We start from the raw sequence: 14,641 nt of genomic DNA on the forward strand, positions 1-14,641 counted from the left end.
AATCACCGAGGAATCTTGTAAGGTAGAAAGAGATTTAATACGTTTAAGTCAAAAACGCTGCACGTGATCCACAGATACGGAGCCTGGTATATTCAGTGCAGTCAGGAGAGGCGGCAGCGGTGGGTGTCAGGATTGAGGCACAGGTGGGTGCTGTCTGCTCCTCCACAGATCTTCTTTATGTCCATACCCAATGAAAAGACAGCGAGGAGCGAACCAGAATCATGGAAAATAACAAGAAACCCACAGCTAAGCCCCCAATCGTCCCCCTCAAATAGTTCTATCCAGATCTGGAAAAGCTGGGTCGCCACCAATATGGCCGCTGTTCCTGCTCTGACAGCTGTAAAGACCAAATGGGCTGAATCCCAGCTTTCCCAGAATCAGATATTGCAATAATTGGTTACATTATGTCTTTTTCCTTAGAGGGGAGGCGTTCTTCGCGTTGATCTCCAGCTGTAGGTGACCTCCTGCATCATGCTCCGGTAGGGCCCTACATAACACAGTGGAGGGGTAGCTCATGGTCCATACAACAGTGGGAGGTAAAATCTTGGAGGCGGCGCCCCCTTCCTTTACATTAGCTGGACGACTCCTCTACCGGCACAGGGGAGGCCTCTGTAGGTGCCGGTTCTGGGCTCAGCTTGTCTTTGTTGTCCTCTTCGTCGTCCTCCTGGGGGTAGAGGTCGGGGTACTTCTGCATACACTCCTGCATCCCTCGGAATTGGTCCAGGCAGTCTGAGCCCTTCACCTCCTCCTGGCTGTAATGGAAGCAGGAGAAGGCCGCTTTGAATTGCTCCCCGCAGGGTCCGCTGGCCATTCCCCCCAGGCATGGACAATTCCAATTAATGTCTCCATTGGGGAGAATCAAACCTGGAAAAAAAAAAAAAAAAAGACAAATAATTTCAGAGACGGTAATGTATCACTACTAATCCCCCATCCTCCTAATTGTGGTAGAGCCAAACTGCAGATTTGGGGGTCGCTCCTACACCCTTGTTGGTTCCTGTAACTGCACATTTGCTCTCTCTGCACCGGCTCAGTGGGCGTGTCCTCCTGGTATGATGTCACAGCTGAGCTCTATCCAATCAAATGTCTCCTCACTGCACATATCTCAGAGAAGAACTGCAGCTGCATCTCCCTCCCCCCCCCCCCCTAGAAACCTACACTTCTGCCAGAAGAGGACAATGCAAGAACTCCTTAAAAAAATTAAGTTTTGTCACTCTGTAAAGTGATGGTATATCCCATTTCTTCATGATCAGTGGGTGTCTGACCTTTGGGACCCCCACAATCCCGAGAACAAAAAGGTCCAGCAGCAATAGTTTAGTTACATCTCATTTAATGTTTTTTTTTCCAGCACAGTGGATTGATCATAAAAAGCATATGCCAGCAAAATACCATCATGCTATGAAATGGGAATACCCCTTTAACTTGGCAGACACCGTTGTGTCAGTATAAACTGCGCATTTGGATGATAATAAGCAGCTGCGCACACATGATACACTGTGGTGTCAACCCTGTCTGGGCATCGCCCCCCCCCCCCTCCCCCCCCATGTTATCCATCCCCTGGACTGGTGGCTGGGGTGCCCTGGAGTAATTACCGCTGACCTGCGGTTAGAGTTGCTAGTGACATAATGAGCTGTACACACACACAAAGCTCTCTGTAATGCCAAGCCATGTTTCCAATCTTTCCGGGGTTGGTGGCAGCTTTGGACAATATCACCCACCCGGCAGACCCCCCTCCCTTTAGTGCGAGTGACAGGCAGGATGAATCCGACTATTCATGTCTTGCTGCCAGCTGCAGACCGCCTGCTACACCAGTCCTTTCAGGAGCAATCAGCCAATGACGGATGGCATTAACCCTTCAAAACCCGACCGTCACCCTCAGGAGCGAGACCCTGAGACAATGGATTGTGTCGGATGAGGTTACCAGACAGGAAAAATTTTTTAGAAAAAGGCCAAAACATATATATACAATAACTACATTTTTTTTTGCTTACATGCATTTTATTTTACTGTGGTCCAAAGCTAAAGTTAAGTTTTTGTGGTGCACTAATTTTCAGGCAATCCATCCCCCAGCTGGAATCACCAGGCTCCTGTCCCTATAATGCTGCCGCTGGCAGAGTCATCAGAGGCTGCACGTGCACCAAGTAGTCAGTGGTCTCCATCCATTGTGACACTACAAGTCCAAGCATTCAATAATCAGTTCAAGATGGACTTGTAGTTTCTGGCCGGCATACAATGCCTGACATGGCAGTCTTCTGTGACCCTTTAGCCTATAACGGTAAGTCCGGCCTAAGGTGTGAAACTCGCAGCTTTGATGCAGAATCCGGCCTTGTCGTTCTCCATCCTGCGTGCCTAGCCCGGCCCCCTTTATTGAACACGTACAGATAATCCAAGGGTACGCGCTTCCTGTACCAGGACATGCTTAGAGACATCTGCTGACTCTGCACCATGGGATAATCTGGTTTTTGGATCAGGGTACATTTTAAACTTAACTCTTTGTGGCATATCAAAAAAAATAAATTATGATTTTCATCTTTCTTTTTTTCCATTTTACTCAGTCTGGAGACAAAAACGTCCAGCGAGTCATTTTAAGCAGGTCACTGGTGCCAAGTCTGTCGAGGGGGAAATATGTGGTTCTGCGATTCACATTATCCTTTGGGAGGAATTGTGTAAGTGTGAGTGACTAAATACTGCCCTCTGGAGGCAGGAGATGGAACTGCACCTATATACAAGGGACTACTAGTTCACTTTTTCACAAGATCCAATAGTCGCTATGATAACCAGAAATGTTGTGTCTCAGCTGCAAATTACTATCCATTAATTTCAAACGGGAGATTCTTCATAGGGCAGAGAGAAGCCGCTAAATGATGGACTGTGGGGATAGCCTGGAAACTGGCAGGAGTCTGCGCCGTGGGCTTCTCCAACTCAAGGCACCACTTCCACTACAATAGTCACTTTACTATTTGAGCTTTGGTAAAGTTAGAAATAAGAGCTTCCACCTTTTATGTGTGTCTCCATGATTACAGATAACAAACAAACCCTGTGACCCAATAGTTCTCATAGCAGAAAATCTGTTGCATCCATTCTATAGAATCCTCTGTCAGTTAAACAGCCTCCAAACCGATAATTTGTTACACTGTATCAGTGCAGGTAAAATTTATAAGGACAGGAGAAACATTTGTGCTGCTGATACATTTAGCTCAGAGGATTGTCTATGTTAACTGCAATTGTTACAAAAACTCAGCAGTAAGAAGGTTTTAATCATCTAGATGCAAACAACATTCCCATTCACTGACAGCAAGCAGAAACCTTGAAAATTGTGAGAAACTGAAAACCAAAAAATATTATAAATTTGTGAAACTTAATTTTTCAATGAGTAAAAGAGTTCTCCAGCTATTCATTTCTGCATCAATGGGGAAGAGGCGCTGATAATTTTGCATCATCAGGTACCGGCCAGAGTTCATACACGACTGTCAGGTGTCACGCATCTGTCCTGTTCATCCGAATAGAAGAAGTGCACGATATCTGCAGACCGTGCATGAACCCTGGCCAATACCAGACAATGCAATGATGTGGAAAAGAGTGAATGGAGATCCCATTTAATCATTGCAAAATTAAATACACGGATGTCACCAACCTTGGTCTTCATAAGGGTCGTTGGGGTCATCGGGGATGAGCTCCGCACTGCTTGGTGTCGCATGATCTTCTTTGGTTACAAAAATAATTTTGTCTTTTCCTAAAATGATCACAAAAAAAAAGATTATTAAGATTTATTCATCCGAGTTTCGGTCGGATCGGAAATAGCAGCCATATTGGTTGACACTCTGCTTTTCCATAGACGAGTATACTTAGAAAATAACTAGTATTGACTGGTGACAGAGACGAGCTGCAGTGCAAAGCATAAGAGAGAGGGCTATAAGCTGTCAGACTTCCTCAGACTCCAGCAGCTAAGCTGGAATCGCTGCTTATAATTGTGTCCTAATAGCTATAAAGTAAGTAACTCAGGAAAAAACTAAAAAAAATTATAAATTCGGGGAAAGAGACATTCAACACACAAAAAACAGCAACGTAAAAAAAGAATAATAGCGCTGGAAAATAACTGGGGGAGAAGAAATCATTACCAAGCAGATAACTCCTCGCATCTTAATATTAGCAGTGACAGGAGATGCCCTTGAAATGTATTAACACTCGGTGTGCCTCTTGTCCTTGCTTTACCCTGCTGCTTCGCTCCTGTTGCCCCTCCATCCATCACTACCCGGCCTGCTGCACCCCTCTCTGCTCTGTCCAGCTCCCTCGTGTCCTTTCTTACCCTCCTGCCTGCAGTAGGACATGGCTGCGGCTCTCTCACACTTCTCCCGGCACCGCGCACTCTGCTGACGTCACTCAGAGCGACTGTGGAAACATTAAAGCCCCCGGACGGGTCTGCCCCTATCACTGCCTGTTCAAAATAACCCACATTATTAAAGATAACTATATTATTATGAGGCCGGTGACTTCATAGCCTGTCAATGAATTATAAGCAATAGGAAAATATTCCAGAAAGGACACTTATAGGGCTGTCCGGAGCTAAAACTACAACTCCCATGTGGCTTCGCGCTGCTGGGCCTACCGAGCATGCGCAGATGTGTTTTGGGACAGGGAGGTAACTTTGTATCAGAAGAAAGTCGCTGGCAAGTAGTTAGAGGGGAGAGCCCCTGAGGTCTATCCTGCTCCACTATAGACAAGTGTCCGTATCTCAGGGGGGAACATGGCCAGACAGGTGAGTGATGGCAGAGACAGATCTGTTGTAGTAACTCTGCTTGCCTGCTGTTCTAGAACTGCAAGTGCCTGCGTGCCTAATGAAGGAGGGAGTCTGCAGGGTGGACAGAGCTCCTAATGAACAGTTCTGCTGCTGTCTTATGTTCCCCACTATTGTTAGACTTCTCACAGCTGAGGGTTTGTTGCAGCTGTATCCAGTCAGGATAATAAAGCTAAAGACTGAGACATTGTAACGAACCAGCTGTGATGTGTCCAGTACCTAATGCTATTGTAACAAACCCTCAGCTGTGACCAGAGCATGGAGCCTTCCCCTCACACATTGTCCTGGACTCGTCTCGTCACCTTCTCTGTGATGTGTCCAGTTTGCAGATTCCACCAGAGAACACACAACGATTAGAAGTGATCCGGCCCCAGGATTCCTGCAGCGCCTCAGTGACACGGCCGGAGGCATGGTGGTCGGCCTCATCGCCTTCACCCTCTCATTCTACCTGCTGTTTACTAATGAGGTGAGAATGTGCAAGACATAGAATGTCCTAAGAGTGCAAACTGCAGAATAGTGAGTGCAGCCCTGGAGTATAATACAGGATGTAACTCAGGATCAGTAATGTATGTACATAGTGACTGCACCAGCAGAATAGTGAGTGCGGCTCTGGAGTATAATACAGGATGTAACTCAGGATCAGTAATGTATGTACATAGTGACTGCACCAGCAGAATAGTGAGTGCGGCTCTGGAGTATAATACAGGATGTAACTCAGGATCAGTAATGTAATGTATGTACACAGTGACTGCACCAGCAGAATAGTGAGTACAGCTCTGGAGTATAATACAGGGTGTAACTCAGGATCAGTAATGTAACGTATGTACACAGTGACTGCACCAGCAGAATAGTGAGTACAGCTCTGGAGTATAATACAGGACGTAACTCAGGTACAGTAATGTAATGTATGTACACAGTGACTGCACCAGCAAAATAGTGAGTGCAGCTCTGGAGTATAATACAGGATGTAACCCAGGATCAGTAATGTATGTACATAGTGACTGCACCAGCAGAATAGTGAGTGCGGCTCTGGAGTATAATACAGGATGTAACTCAGGATCAGTACAGGATCAGTAGTGTAATGTATGTGCACAGTGATTGCAGCAGCAGAATAGTGAGTGCAGCTCTGGAGTATAATACAGGGTGTAACTAAGGATCAGTAATGTAATGTATGTACACAGTGACTGCACCAGCAGAATAGTGAGTGCAGCTCTGGAGTATAATACAGGATGTAACTCAGGATCAGTAATGTAATGTATGTACACAGTGACTGCACCAGCAGAATAGTGAGTGCAGCTCTGGAGTATAATACAGGGTGTAACTTAGGATCAGTAATGTAATGTATGTACACAGTGACTGCACCAGCAGAATAGTGAGTGCAGCTCTGGGGTATAATACAGGATGTAACTCAGGATCAGTAATGTAATGTATGTACACAGTGACTGCACCAGCAGAATAGTGAGTGCAGCTCTGGAGTATAATACAGGGTGTAACTCAGGATCAGTATAGGATCAGTAATGTAATGTATGTACACAGTGACTGCACCAGCAGAATAGTGAGTGCAGCTCTGGGGTATAATACAGGGTATAACTTAGGATCAGTAATGTAATGTATGTACACAGTGACTGCACCAGCAGAATAGTGAGTGCAGCTCTGGGGTATAATACAGGGTATAACTTAGGATCAGTACCGCATGAGTAGTTGTACATGTTTACTCTGTGCTGATGTTCATAGATGTCTGTATGATAACATAGAATGACAGGCTATGACTACATCTGGTTATATTGCAGGGTCGGGCGGTGCAGACTGCGGCCTCTCTGGATGAGGGTCTTTCAGTTGTGGTTCCTATAGGAAACGTCCATCGGGTTGACCCTATAAATGAAGCAAAGTTGTTGCACTTGACTGGTCCGCTGCAGACATTGAAGGTGAGTTGATTTTTTCTTTGCTATCAGATTTTAGTGCATTTACCATCTCCTATGCCATACAGCAGTGGTCTACCACCCGTAAGACTACAACTCCCAGCATGCTTTGACTGTCTGGGGTGCGCACATAATCTTAATAATGCACAATCACAGTAGTATCTTTGCAGCATAGCAATGTGCACATCGCTCCTCCTCCCATGACCGGGTCCAGTCTTGTAGATTTTTATCCCACTGCACAACCTGCCAAAGTCAAAGGGTGTAACTTCAGCTGAATCATCACTAACACAAAGGATCCTGGCGACCATCCACTTGTGGAAAACCATATTGAAGTCTGAAGCAATCCCCCCCTGATAATGCGGAAGGTCTGCTGCATCTCATGCCTCATTAATGCCTTTATTTCCTACATGAGAGCCCAAGTCCTCATGCTCTTATTTTAATGTAAATCAAGCTTAGCCCTCATATGATGAAAAGTTATGTAACTTTCTATGACACTTTTACAAGATCTCAGTTTGCCGTCAGTGAATGTGCGCTGTCACCCCAGACAGACCTCATACTTCTCACAGCTGAGAGTTTGTATCTAGGCTAGATTAGCCACTATGAGATTGATACATTTTACCTGCACTGATACACTGTAACAAATTAAGAAATGTTATGGTTTTAGTGACCTTTTACTAATTTGTGTCATACTTTTTCTGCAGCCGCTTTTTGACCCGAACTATGGGGTGTCCATGCATTGCGTGCAGCTGAAGCGCCAGGTGGAGATGTATCAGTGGGTGGAGTATGAAGAATCGAAGTAAGAATTGTCTGCACTATAAACTTGTTTCCTCCTGGGAAAGCTGGGTACTGTGCACATGACGGCTCCCGTGTGTAGAGTCATCCAGCTTTCCTTGCATTCTGAACGGCAGATCTGCCTGGTTAAGCACTGGCCCATTTCATAATTGGACAGACTTTGTATTCAGGATGGTGGGAAAGCTGGGTGAGGGTTCCACTGGCGGCCACATAGCTTATCACCCAATTTTTCAGAAACAGATAAACTACCAAAATACAAGGGAATGTTCTCCTGGCTGCGCGCCAGCGGTAGCTGCTTAGATGCCACATGCAAACATTCGGAGACTTCCTTTACCCTGCAGCGCTGCCTTTGCATGTCTGTGTGTCTGGATTATATGAGATTTACAGGGGCTGACGTGGCGTCTGTTTAAAGGGTTATTATATTTGAAATCTGTCATTTCTCCATTTATTGCACAGGTGAATGCATTTTAGCACTCTCTGTTATCAGTAGAAAGTCACATTTAGCCATTGTGTCTGTTCTTGTTCTGCAGGGAGTATGAGGAAGGTGGAGAGAAAAAGACGGAGACTAGATACACATATAGTGAGTACACCCCTTCTGCACCCATAAGCATAACTTTACTAATATATTACTTCTCCTCCAGTCACACCCAGAGCTGCATTCAAAATTCTGCAGGTGGAAATAGACAATACGGAAACTACTAAGCGCTGACTGTACTCTGAGCTCCCGCATTGCATTTTTTTACAGTAGCTAGAAAACTGTAGAATTGTTAGAGCTGCTTTGGATGTGAATGGAGTATAATAATCTTATCCTGTGGCCTGAAAAACTATAATCAGAACATTCGATTGTTTTTCCCAGACACTGAATGGAGGTCTGAGGTTGTCAGCAGCCGCCATTTTGACAGAGAGATTGCCCATCGCAATCCCAGGTGAGCGCTTGCACAATCCTCCTGTAGATTCCAATGGTCCGGACTGTACATTGGCACGGAGGCTCCCTCTAGCGGCCATTAGCACAATTACAATGCTTGCAGCTGCACTTCCCTCATCTATATATTATCTTTGGATATAAACTACTCTCTCTTTTTTTTTTTTTTTTTTTTTAACAGCGCCATGGCAGTAGAGTCGTACACAGCCATGGCCGCAGATGTACAGGTTGGAAATTACTATTTATCTAAAGGTAAGTGATGACATATGCTTCCACCATTAATTAATTCTTCATTTCCCCAGTAGGAATGGACTGTAGAGAAAAGTAGAATGAGAGTTAGCATTGTACCTGTCGATTCATAGTAAGATGTCAACGTTTTGATTAGTGCAAGTCCAAATACTAAGACCCCCACTGATTGCTAAAATGAAGGGGCAGAGGCGCTCAGCGATCGGCTGATCCGCAGAGGCTTGTAGAAAGTGAGACAGCGAGGACGTCTGCTCCTTTATGTCAGCAATTTATGGGGGTCTCAGTACTAGGATGCCCACTAATCAATGCTTCTGACATATATTCACTTTAACAAATTTGGGTGGAATGTCCCTTTAATTATACATTGAGGACTTTTAAATGGGTTGTTGAACATGGACCTCTGGAATGTCACGTTGGGATCATTCCTTGTTTATGGGACAGTTGTAGATTAATGATGCGCTGCCACCGCTCCATTCTAATGAGACATTTCAGAATTGCTGGGGACCCAGTGGTGGGATCTGAAAAGTGTAACATATCCCCAGTAGGGACAATAGATCTATCTTCAGTTCATTTGCATATGGTAATCTATAGCTTCCTCTTTTATCAGGATGGGGAGTCACTGATTGATTGTTCTTTGGTAGGAAATCCAGAAAAATGTTTAATATTTATTTAGTAATTACTGTTCAGATTCTATGGGTCATCTCATGTTATGAAATTGGTAAAAATAAGTAACTTTGCAAATTAAAGTGCTGCGGAATATGCTGGCATTATAGGAATAAACATTATTATTATTGCCTCTTGTTAAAAATCCTCCACTTTCTCAAGAATGGAGGTATTTTTAATTCTATAGTTTATTGTTCGTTGCCCAGGTTACTGGCCACCAACATACTGCAGAGGTGGCCAGTAACCTGGGCAAGGAGTGCGTACATGCATGCTCTCTCCAATACAGCTTGCAATCGCTGCTTTGAAGAGAGGTTGAATCTGACAATCCTCAGTCCCCCTGTGCTCCTCCAATGCTGCAGAGGTAAAGCTGTCTCTGCCCGTAGCATGGGAGAACGCACAGTTCAGACCAGCGGTGCAACCATTCTGGAGGTCAGAACTGTCAATCATCAGGAGTGCAAGGGAGGCAGGGGAGGAGTGCCCCGCCCGTGGCAAGCAGGAGGCAGGGGAGGAGTGCCCTGCCCGTGGCAAGCAGGGGAGGAGTGCCCCGCCCGTGGCAAGCAGGAGACAGGGGAGGAGTGCCCCGCCTGTGGCAAGCAGGAGGCCGGGGAGGAGTGCCCCCCCCCCCTGAGGCAAGCAGGAGGCAGGGGATGAGTGCCCCCCCCCCCCTGAGGCAAGCAGGAGGCAGGGGATGAGTGCCCCCCCCCCCCTGAGGCAAGCAGGAGGCAGGGGATGAGTGCCCCCCCCCTGAGGCAAGCAGGAGGCAGGGGATGAGTGCCCCCCCCCCCCCCTGAGGCAAGCAGGAGGCAGGGGATGAGTGCCCCCCCCCCCCTGAGGCAAGCAGGAGGCAGGGGATGAGTGCCCCCCCCCCCTGAGGCAAGCAGGAGGCAGGGGATGAGTGCCCCCCCCCTGAGGCAAGCAGGAGGCAGGGGATGAGTGCCCCCCCCCCTGAGGCAAGCAGGAGGCAGGGGATGAGTGCCCCCCCCTGAGGCAAGCAGGAGGCAGGGGATGAGTGCCCCCCCCCTGAGGCAAGCAGGAGGCAGGGGATGAGTGCCCCCCCCCTGAGGCAAGCAGGAGGCAGGGGATGAGTGCCCCCCCCCTGAGGCAAGCAGGAGGCAGGGGATGAGTGCCCCCCCCCTGAGACAAGCAGGAGGCAGGGGATGAGTGCCCCCCCCCCTGAGACAAGCAGGAGGCAGGGGATGAGTGCCCCCCCCCCTGAGACAAGCAGGAGGCAGGGGATGAGTGCCCCCCCCCTGAGACAAGCAGGAGGCAGGGGATGAGTGCCCCCCCCCTGAGGCAAGCAGGAGGCAGGGGAGGAGTGCCCCCCCCCCTGAGGCAAGCAGGAGGCAGGGGAGGAGTGCCCCCCCCCTGAGGCAAGCAGGAGGCAGGGGAGGAGTGCCCCCCCCCCCCCCCCCGAGGCAAGCAGGAGGCAGGGGAGGAGTGGCCCGCCCGTGGCAAGCAGGAGGCAGGGGAGGAGTGGCCCGCCCGTGGCAAGCAGGAGGCAGGGGAGGAGTGGCCTGCCCGTGGCAAGCAGGAGGCAGGGAAGGAGTGGCCCGCCCGTGGCAAGCAGGAGGCAGGGGAGGGTTGCACTCTTAAAGAAAGAATATGAAACAAACCCTTTAAATGGGAGGGATTTATTGTCATAGTTGTTGCTCTGCTCCCCTATGACTTTTGTGTGTAGACCTCAATCAGTGCACCTCTCTTCCTTTTTGCTCTGGTTCCTCTTCTGATTTCTTCACTTTTCTTCCAGTATTGATTAATAAGATCGACAACTTTAAGCAGCTGAGTCTGTCCCAGATCAGGACGCCGCACGCTGACGTCACCACTGAAGGCAATTACTTCTATCAGAGCGCCGATCCCAAGAACCCAGAGGTGAGCGGAGCATTAGTGTCTTACTGTGACTTCTGATAATCCGGCATTGTGGTTAATTAATACTGCAGACCATCAGATGTCCGTGTACTTAGATGTCCCCGGCTCTCCATCCTAGGGGTCACTTTGAATTTCTCCGTTTCAGGTGGGGGATTTGCGGGTTTCTTTCTGGTACGCCGGAGTTTCAATGGGAGGCCCAACATTTGGATCAGTCGACACGGTAATGTAATGTGATGAATTATTAATGATGGGAAGGCAACTTATTAAATGACGCTAGTAACATCAGTGAGGAGCGAGGCATTATGTGCCTCCTGAGATATAATGGGGGTACTGGGAATAAGTGATGTCTTTTTGAGTCCACAGTATTTCCTTATATTTACTCAGCGATTAGCTCAGTATGGCAGAAGCATTCCCTTAAAGGGGAAGTCCACCCCATTGCTTGGAGCCCATATAAGTGCTGTTCTTTTCTGCCAGGTGAGCATCGTAGCGCGGCAGCGAGGGGGAGAACTGGTGTCTTACAAGACGAAATCTGGAGACCCCCTGGAGCTTCTGTTTCTGGGGAGCCACACGGCCGAGGTCAGTCTGCTGCCTGTAGGAGGGGGTAGGTGTCTCCCAATCCCTCACGTCGTACCTTTACTTAGGAGATGCCGTCTATCTTGTAGGAAATGTTCCTCGCAGAGCATCAGAGCAACATCATGAAGACTTGGGCCCTGCGTGCCGCTGGGTGGCTGATGATGTTCTTAGGTGTCAGTTTGATGACGAAGATCATCCACACGCTAGGTGAGCCGAGAATTCTCCAGGAGCGATCATGGATAACGGGGGGGGGGGGGGGAGTATGGCAATCAGACCCTCTCACTACTGTCAGCTGTAACCATTTACTAGAGCTTTTTGCAGAGTCTCCAGCTCCTCTACATTGTCTGTTCGAGTTTGAGGTAGTCGGAAATCCACCTCCTGCTTCATTAGGAGTTCAGGCTCCTATTCTGACCCTCTTCTTTACTTTACACTTCTGCGGGGCCAATAGAGTGATATCTACTGCTAGCTGTTCGGATTCGTGATCCGCTGGTATACGAGACTTGCCCGGCAAGTATCAGTAGACGGCACTGGCCCCAATCTCCTCCAGAAACAGAAGTGAGGGCATACCCCTTTAAGCACCAGCTAAATGGGGATTATGGAAGCCTGGGGTGATAGATTAAGGAGGGAGTCTAGACGCTTGTATGGTGTTTCCTTCCCTTTGGTTAATCACTTCCCATTGCTCCCATTATAGTGGACTGGTTTCCTATTGTTCGTGATCTCGTCAATCTGGGTCTCAAGCTGTTCGCCCTGTGCATCGCCACGTCCCTCTCACTGCTGACTGTCGCCTCGGGCTGGTTGTTCTATCGCCCGTTGATGGCCCTGCTGCTGAGCGCTGCTGCCCTTGGCATAATTCTCCTCGCCCGGACCCGTGTGCCCACCAAGAAATACCAGTAGGGGCATTTCCCTGCTTGAGTCCTGCGAGTAACAAGGTTACAAAGCTCCGGCCTTTGGGGTCACCCATGCAATAATGTCTTCAATGTAACTTTTTGAATTCTTTGATAATTTTTTTTATATATTGTATTGAATAACTTTTCTTTACACATCAGGTATTGTTCTCCGGTCCCATCTAGAGCAGCGTGAAGGACATTTCTTGGGTACATGTTGGTGTCTGTATCCCCTTGGTATCAGTACAGATTATGCTGTTATTAGTTTGGTGCATTGAGGGTGCAGAGCTGACATATTCCAAGCAATGTGAATGCAGCTTTGGATGTGATTGGAGTATGACATGATGCATGTAACGCAGAGTTACTCCGCATTGTGTATGTGATGTATTGGTACTGCCCATGTTACATGGCACCTGCCGTCTATGAAATACGGAATCCAGATGTAGCCAAAGAGATTCTCACTATTTTTGTGCCAGATTGAGGAGGGTAAGAATTAAATCCAAGGCTCCAAGAAGATGAATGTTTACGACAGTCAGTGGTGCGTGCAGGCAACACTGAAGCCTCTGATTCTGTGGTACTACAAGTTTCAGCAGGAACGTTCACAAGTATTGGCACCGTACAGTCAGAACTTCTGCAACAACCCTCCTGCTTCTCCATGTTCCAGTCTCTGTAGAGGCCGAGCCTAGTTACTGAGGGTTTTCCATTTGTGCAATAAAAAGTTCTGCAACTTTCTAATAAACTTTGTGTTTCAGTTTCTCACCATGTTCAACATCTCTGCTTGCTGTCAGTAAGTGATAAGGGATGGTGAAAGCCAGTCCTGATAACAGGCCTCGAGAATATCAAGTCTTACTTTTGTACAAACCAGAAGTTTTTACCCTCTGCCTGTGATTGATGTTTTCAGCCACTGATGGCAAGCAGAGATCTTACATAGTCTGAACTTAATAAACTCCTGTAATTTGTGTCTCGTAATGAATAAAGGGAATTTCTGAATTCCGAAACTAAGGTTCAATATAGTTTTCTCCTATGTATTAAATGGATCCAAGATCTCTGCTTGTAATCAATGAATGGGAAACGTCCTGGTTTTGCGCCAGGGCCTGAGAATCTGCTCTGGTCGTGTGATGGATACACAGGTAAGAGCTCTGATAACTACAGTAGCAACCTCTGCGAGAGTTAAGGGGAACCGTGGCAGAGTTATGAAAGTTTCCATTCAATGTTTACAAGCGGAGATCTTTGGTAAGGCTGCACCTTCACACATGAAAACTGCATCCTCATCATCTAGTCCTATAGCTTTGCTGTCTCACCATTAAATATTGTCACAGTGTAGCGCCACCTGGTGTTCACAGAATATAAGTGTCACGTCCAGCTAATGAGCCCTCTCCCTGGATCCGTACCTGCCCCGCTCTCTGGCTGCAATGGGGACGTCGCGCTTACACCGCTGCAGCTAAACAACAGAGACTGGGGGAGATGGAGACAATGCTGCATCCAGGAAGAGTATAAAGTTACTTCTTTATATCACCCTGTGACCACAAGATTTGGTGAAAATGGACAACCCCCTTTAAGCAACTGGCTTAGGGATGTTTCCATGCTCTTGAGGAGCTAATGTAAATCCATCACAAATTCCTGATGTGCGACTCCTGCGCTTTGTTCAAGGCTTTGCTATTAATGACATGTGGGGGATCTGACACCTGAGACCCCCATCAATCAGCTGTTGCAGGTCCTTTGGGGGCCGGATGTACAGAGCAGAAGCAGTATGGCTCTGAGCAGTGCAGTGACCGCTCCCATTTACTGAATCTCACATAACATTAACTTCAATATTAGCTGATCTGCAGTACCTTAGAATGGCCACTACACAATGGGGCGCTGTGCTGATCCAGCTCTCCAAGTTATGGACAATCCCTTTAAGAACTGCCATTGAACAGATTAGGTCATGTGACTGCCATAACATACCCTCTATATACAGATGAGAAGGGGCAGTGCTTACTGT

At 47.5% G+C, this 14,641-nt stretch overlaps 2 protein-coding genes across 3 annotated transcripts; one reads left to right on the top strand and one right to left on the bottom strand.

Moving 5' to 3' along the window:
• Window positions 1–15: 15 nt before the first annotated feature.
• On the bottom strand, window positions 16–4,419 carry CHCHD4 (coiled-coil-helix-coiled-coil-helix domain containing 4). The gene is made up of 3 exons (XM_073644973.1): window positions 4,304–4,419; window positions 3,632–3,730; window positions 16–864 (listed from the first exon to the last, which is right to left on the bottom strand). Exons 1-3 carry the CDS (start codon window positions 4,323–4,325, stop codon window positions 572–574), a joined length of 414 nt encoding a protein of 137 aa, XP_073501074.1. The 5' UTR covers window positions 4,326–4,419; the 3' UTR covers window positions 16–571.
• Window positions 4,420–4,578: 159 nt separating this feature from the next.
• TMEM43 (transmembrane protein 43) lies at window positions 4,579–13,396 on the top strand. Of its 2 annotated transcripts, none has more exons than XM_073644971.1 (12): window positions 4,579–4,753; window positions 5,115–5,258; window positions 6,583–6,717; window positions 7,413–7,507; window positions 8,034–8,083; window positions 8,360–8,429; window positions 8,607–8,677; window positions 11,082–11,203; window positions 11,346–11,420; window positions 11,585–11,776; window positions 11,863–11,980; window positions 12,465–13,396. In XM_073644971.1, the coding sequence occupies exons 1-12, from the start codon at window positions 4,742–4,744 to the stop codon at window positions 12,665–12,667; spliced, it is 1,287 nt and encodes a 428-aa protein (XP_073501072.1). In that variant the 5' UTR covers window positions 4,579–4,741; the 3' UTR covers window positions 12,668–13,396. The 2 variants fall into 2 exon arrangements, with proteins under 2 accessions (XP_073501072.1, XP_073501073.1); XM_073644972.1 differs by having other exon boundaries at window positions 4,580–4,753; window positions 11,675–11,776.
• Window positions 13,397–14,641: the final 1,245 nt, after the last annotated feature.

Source organism: Phyllobates terribilis, unplaced genomic scaffold (genome assembly GCF_046119375.1).
Source record: "Phyllobates terribilis strain yellow unplaced genomic scaffold, ASM4611937v1 Scaffold_8__6_contigs__length_399053987, whole genome shotgun sequence".
Lineage (NCBI taxonomy): Eukaryota > Metazoa > Chordata > Amphibia > Anura > Dendrobatidae > Phyllobates > Phyllobates terribilis.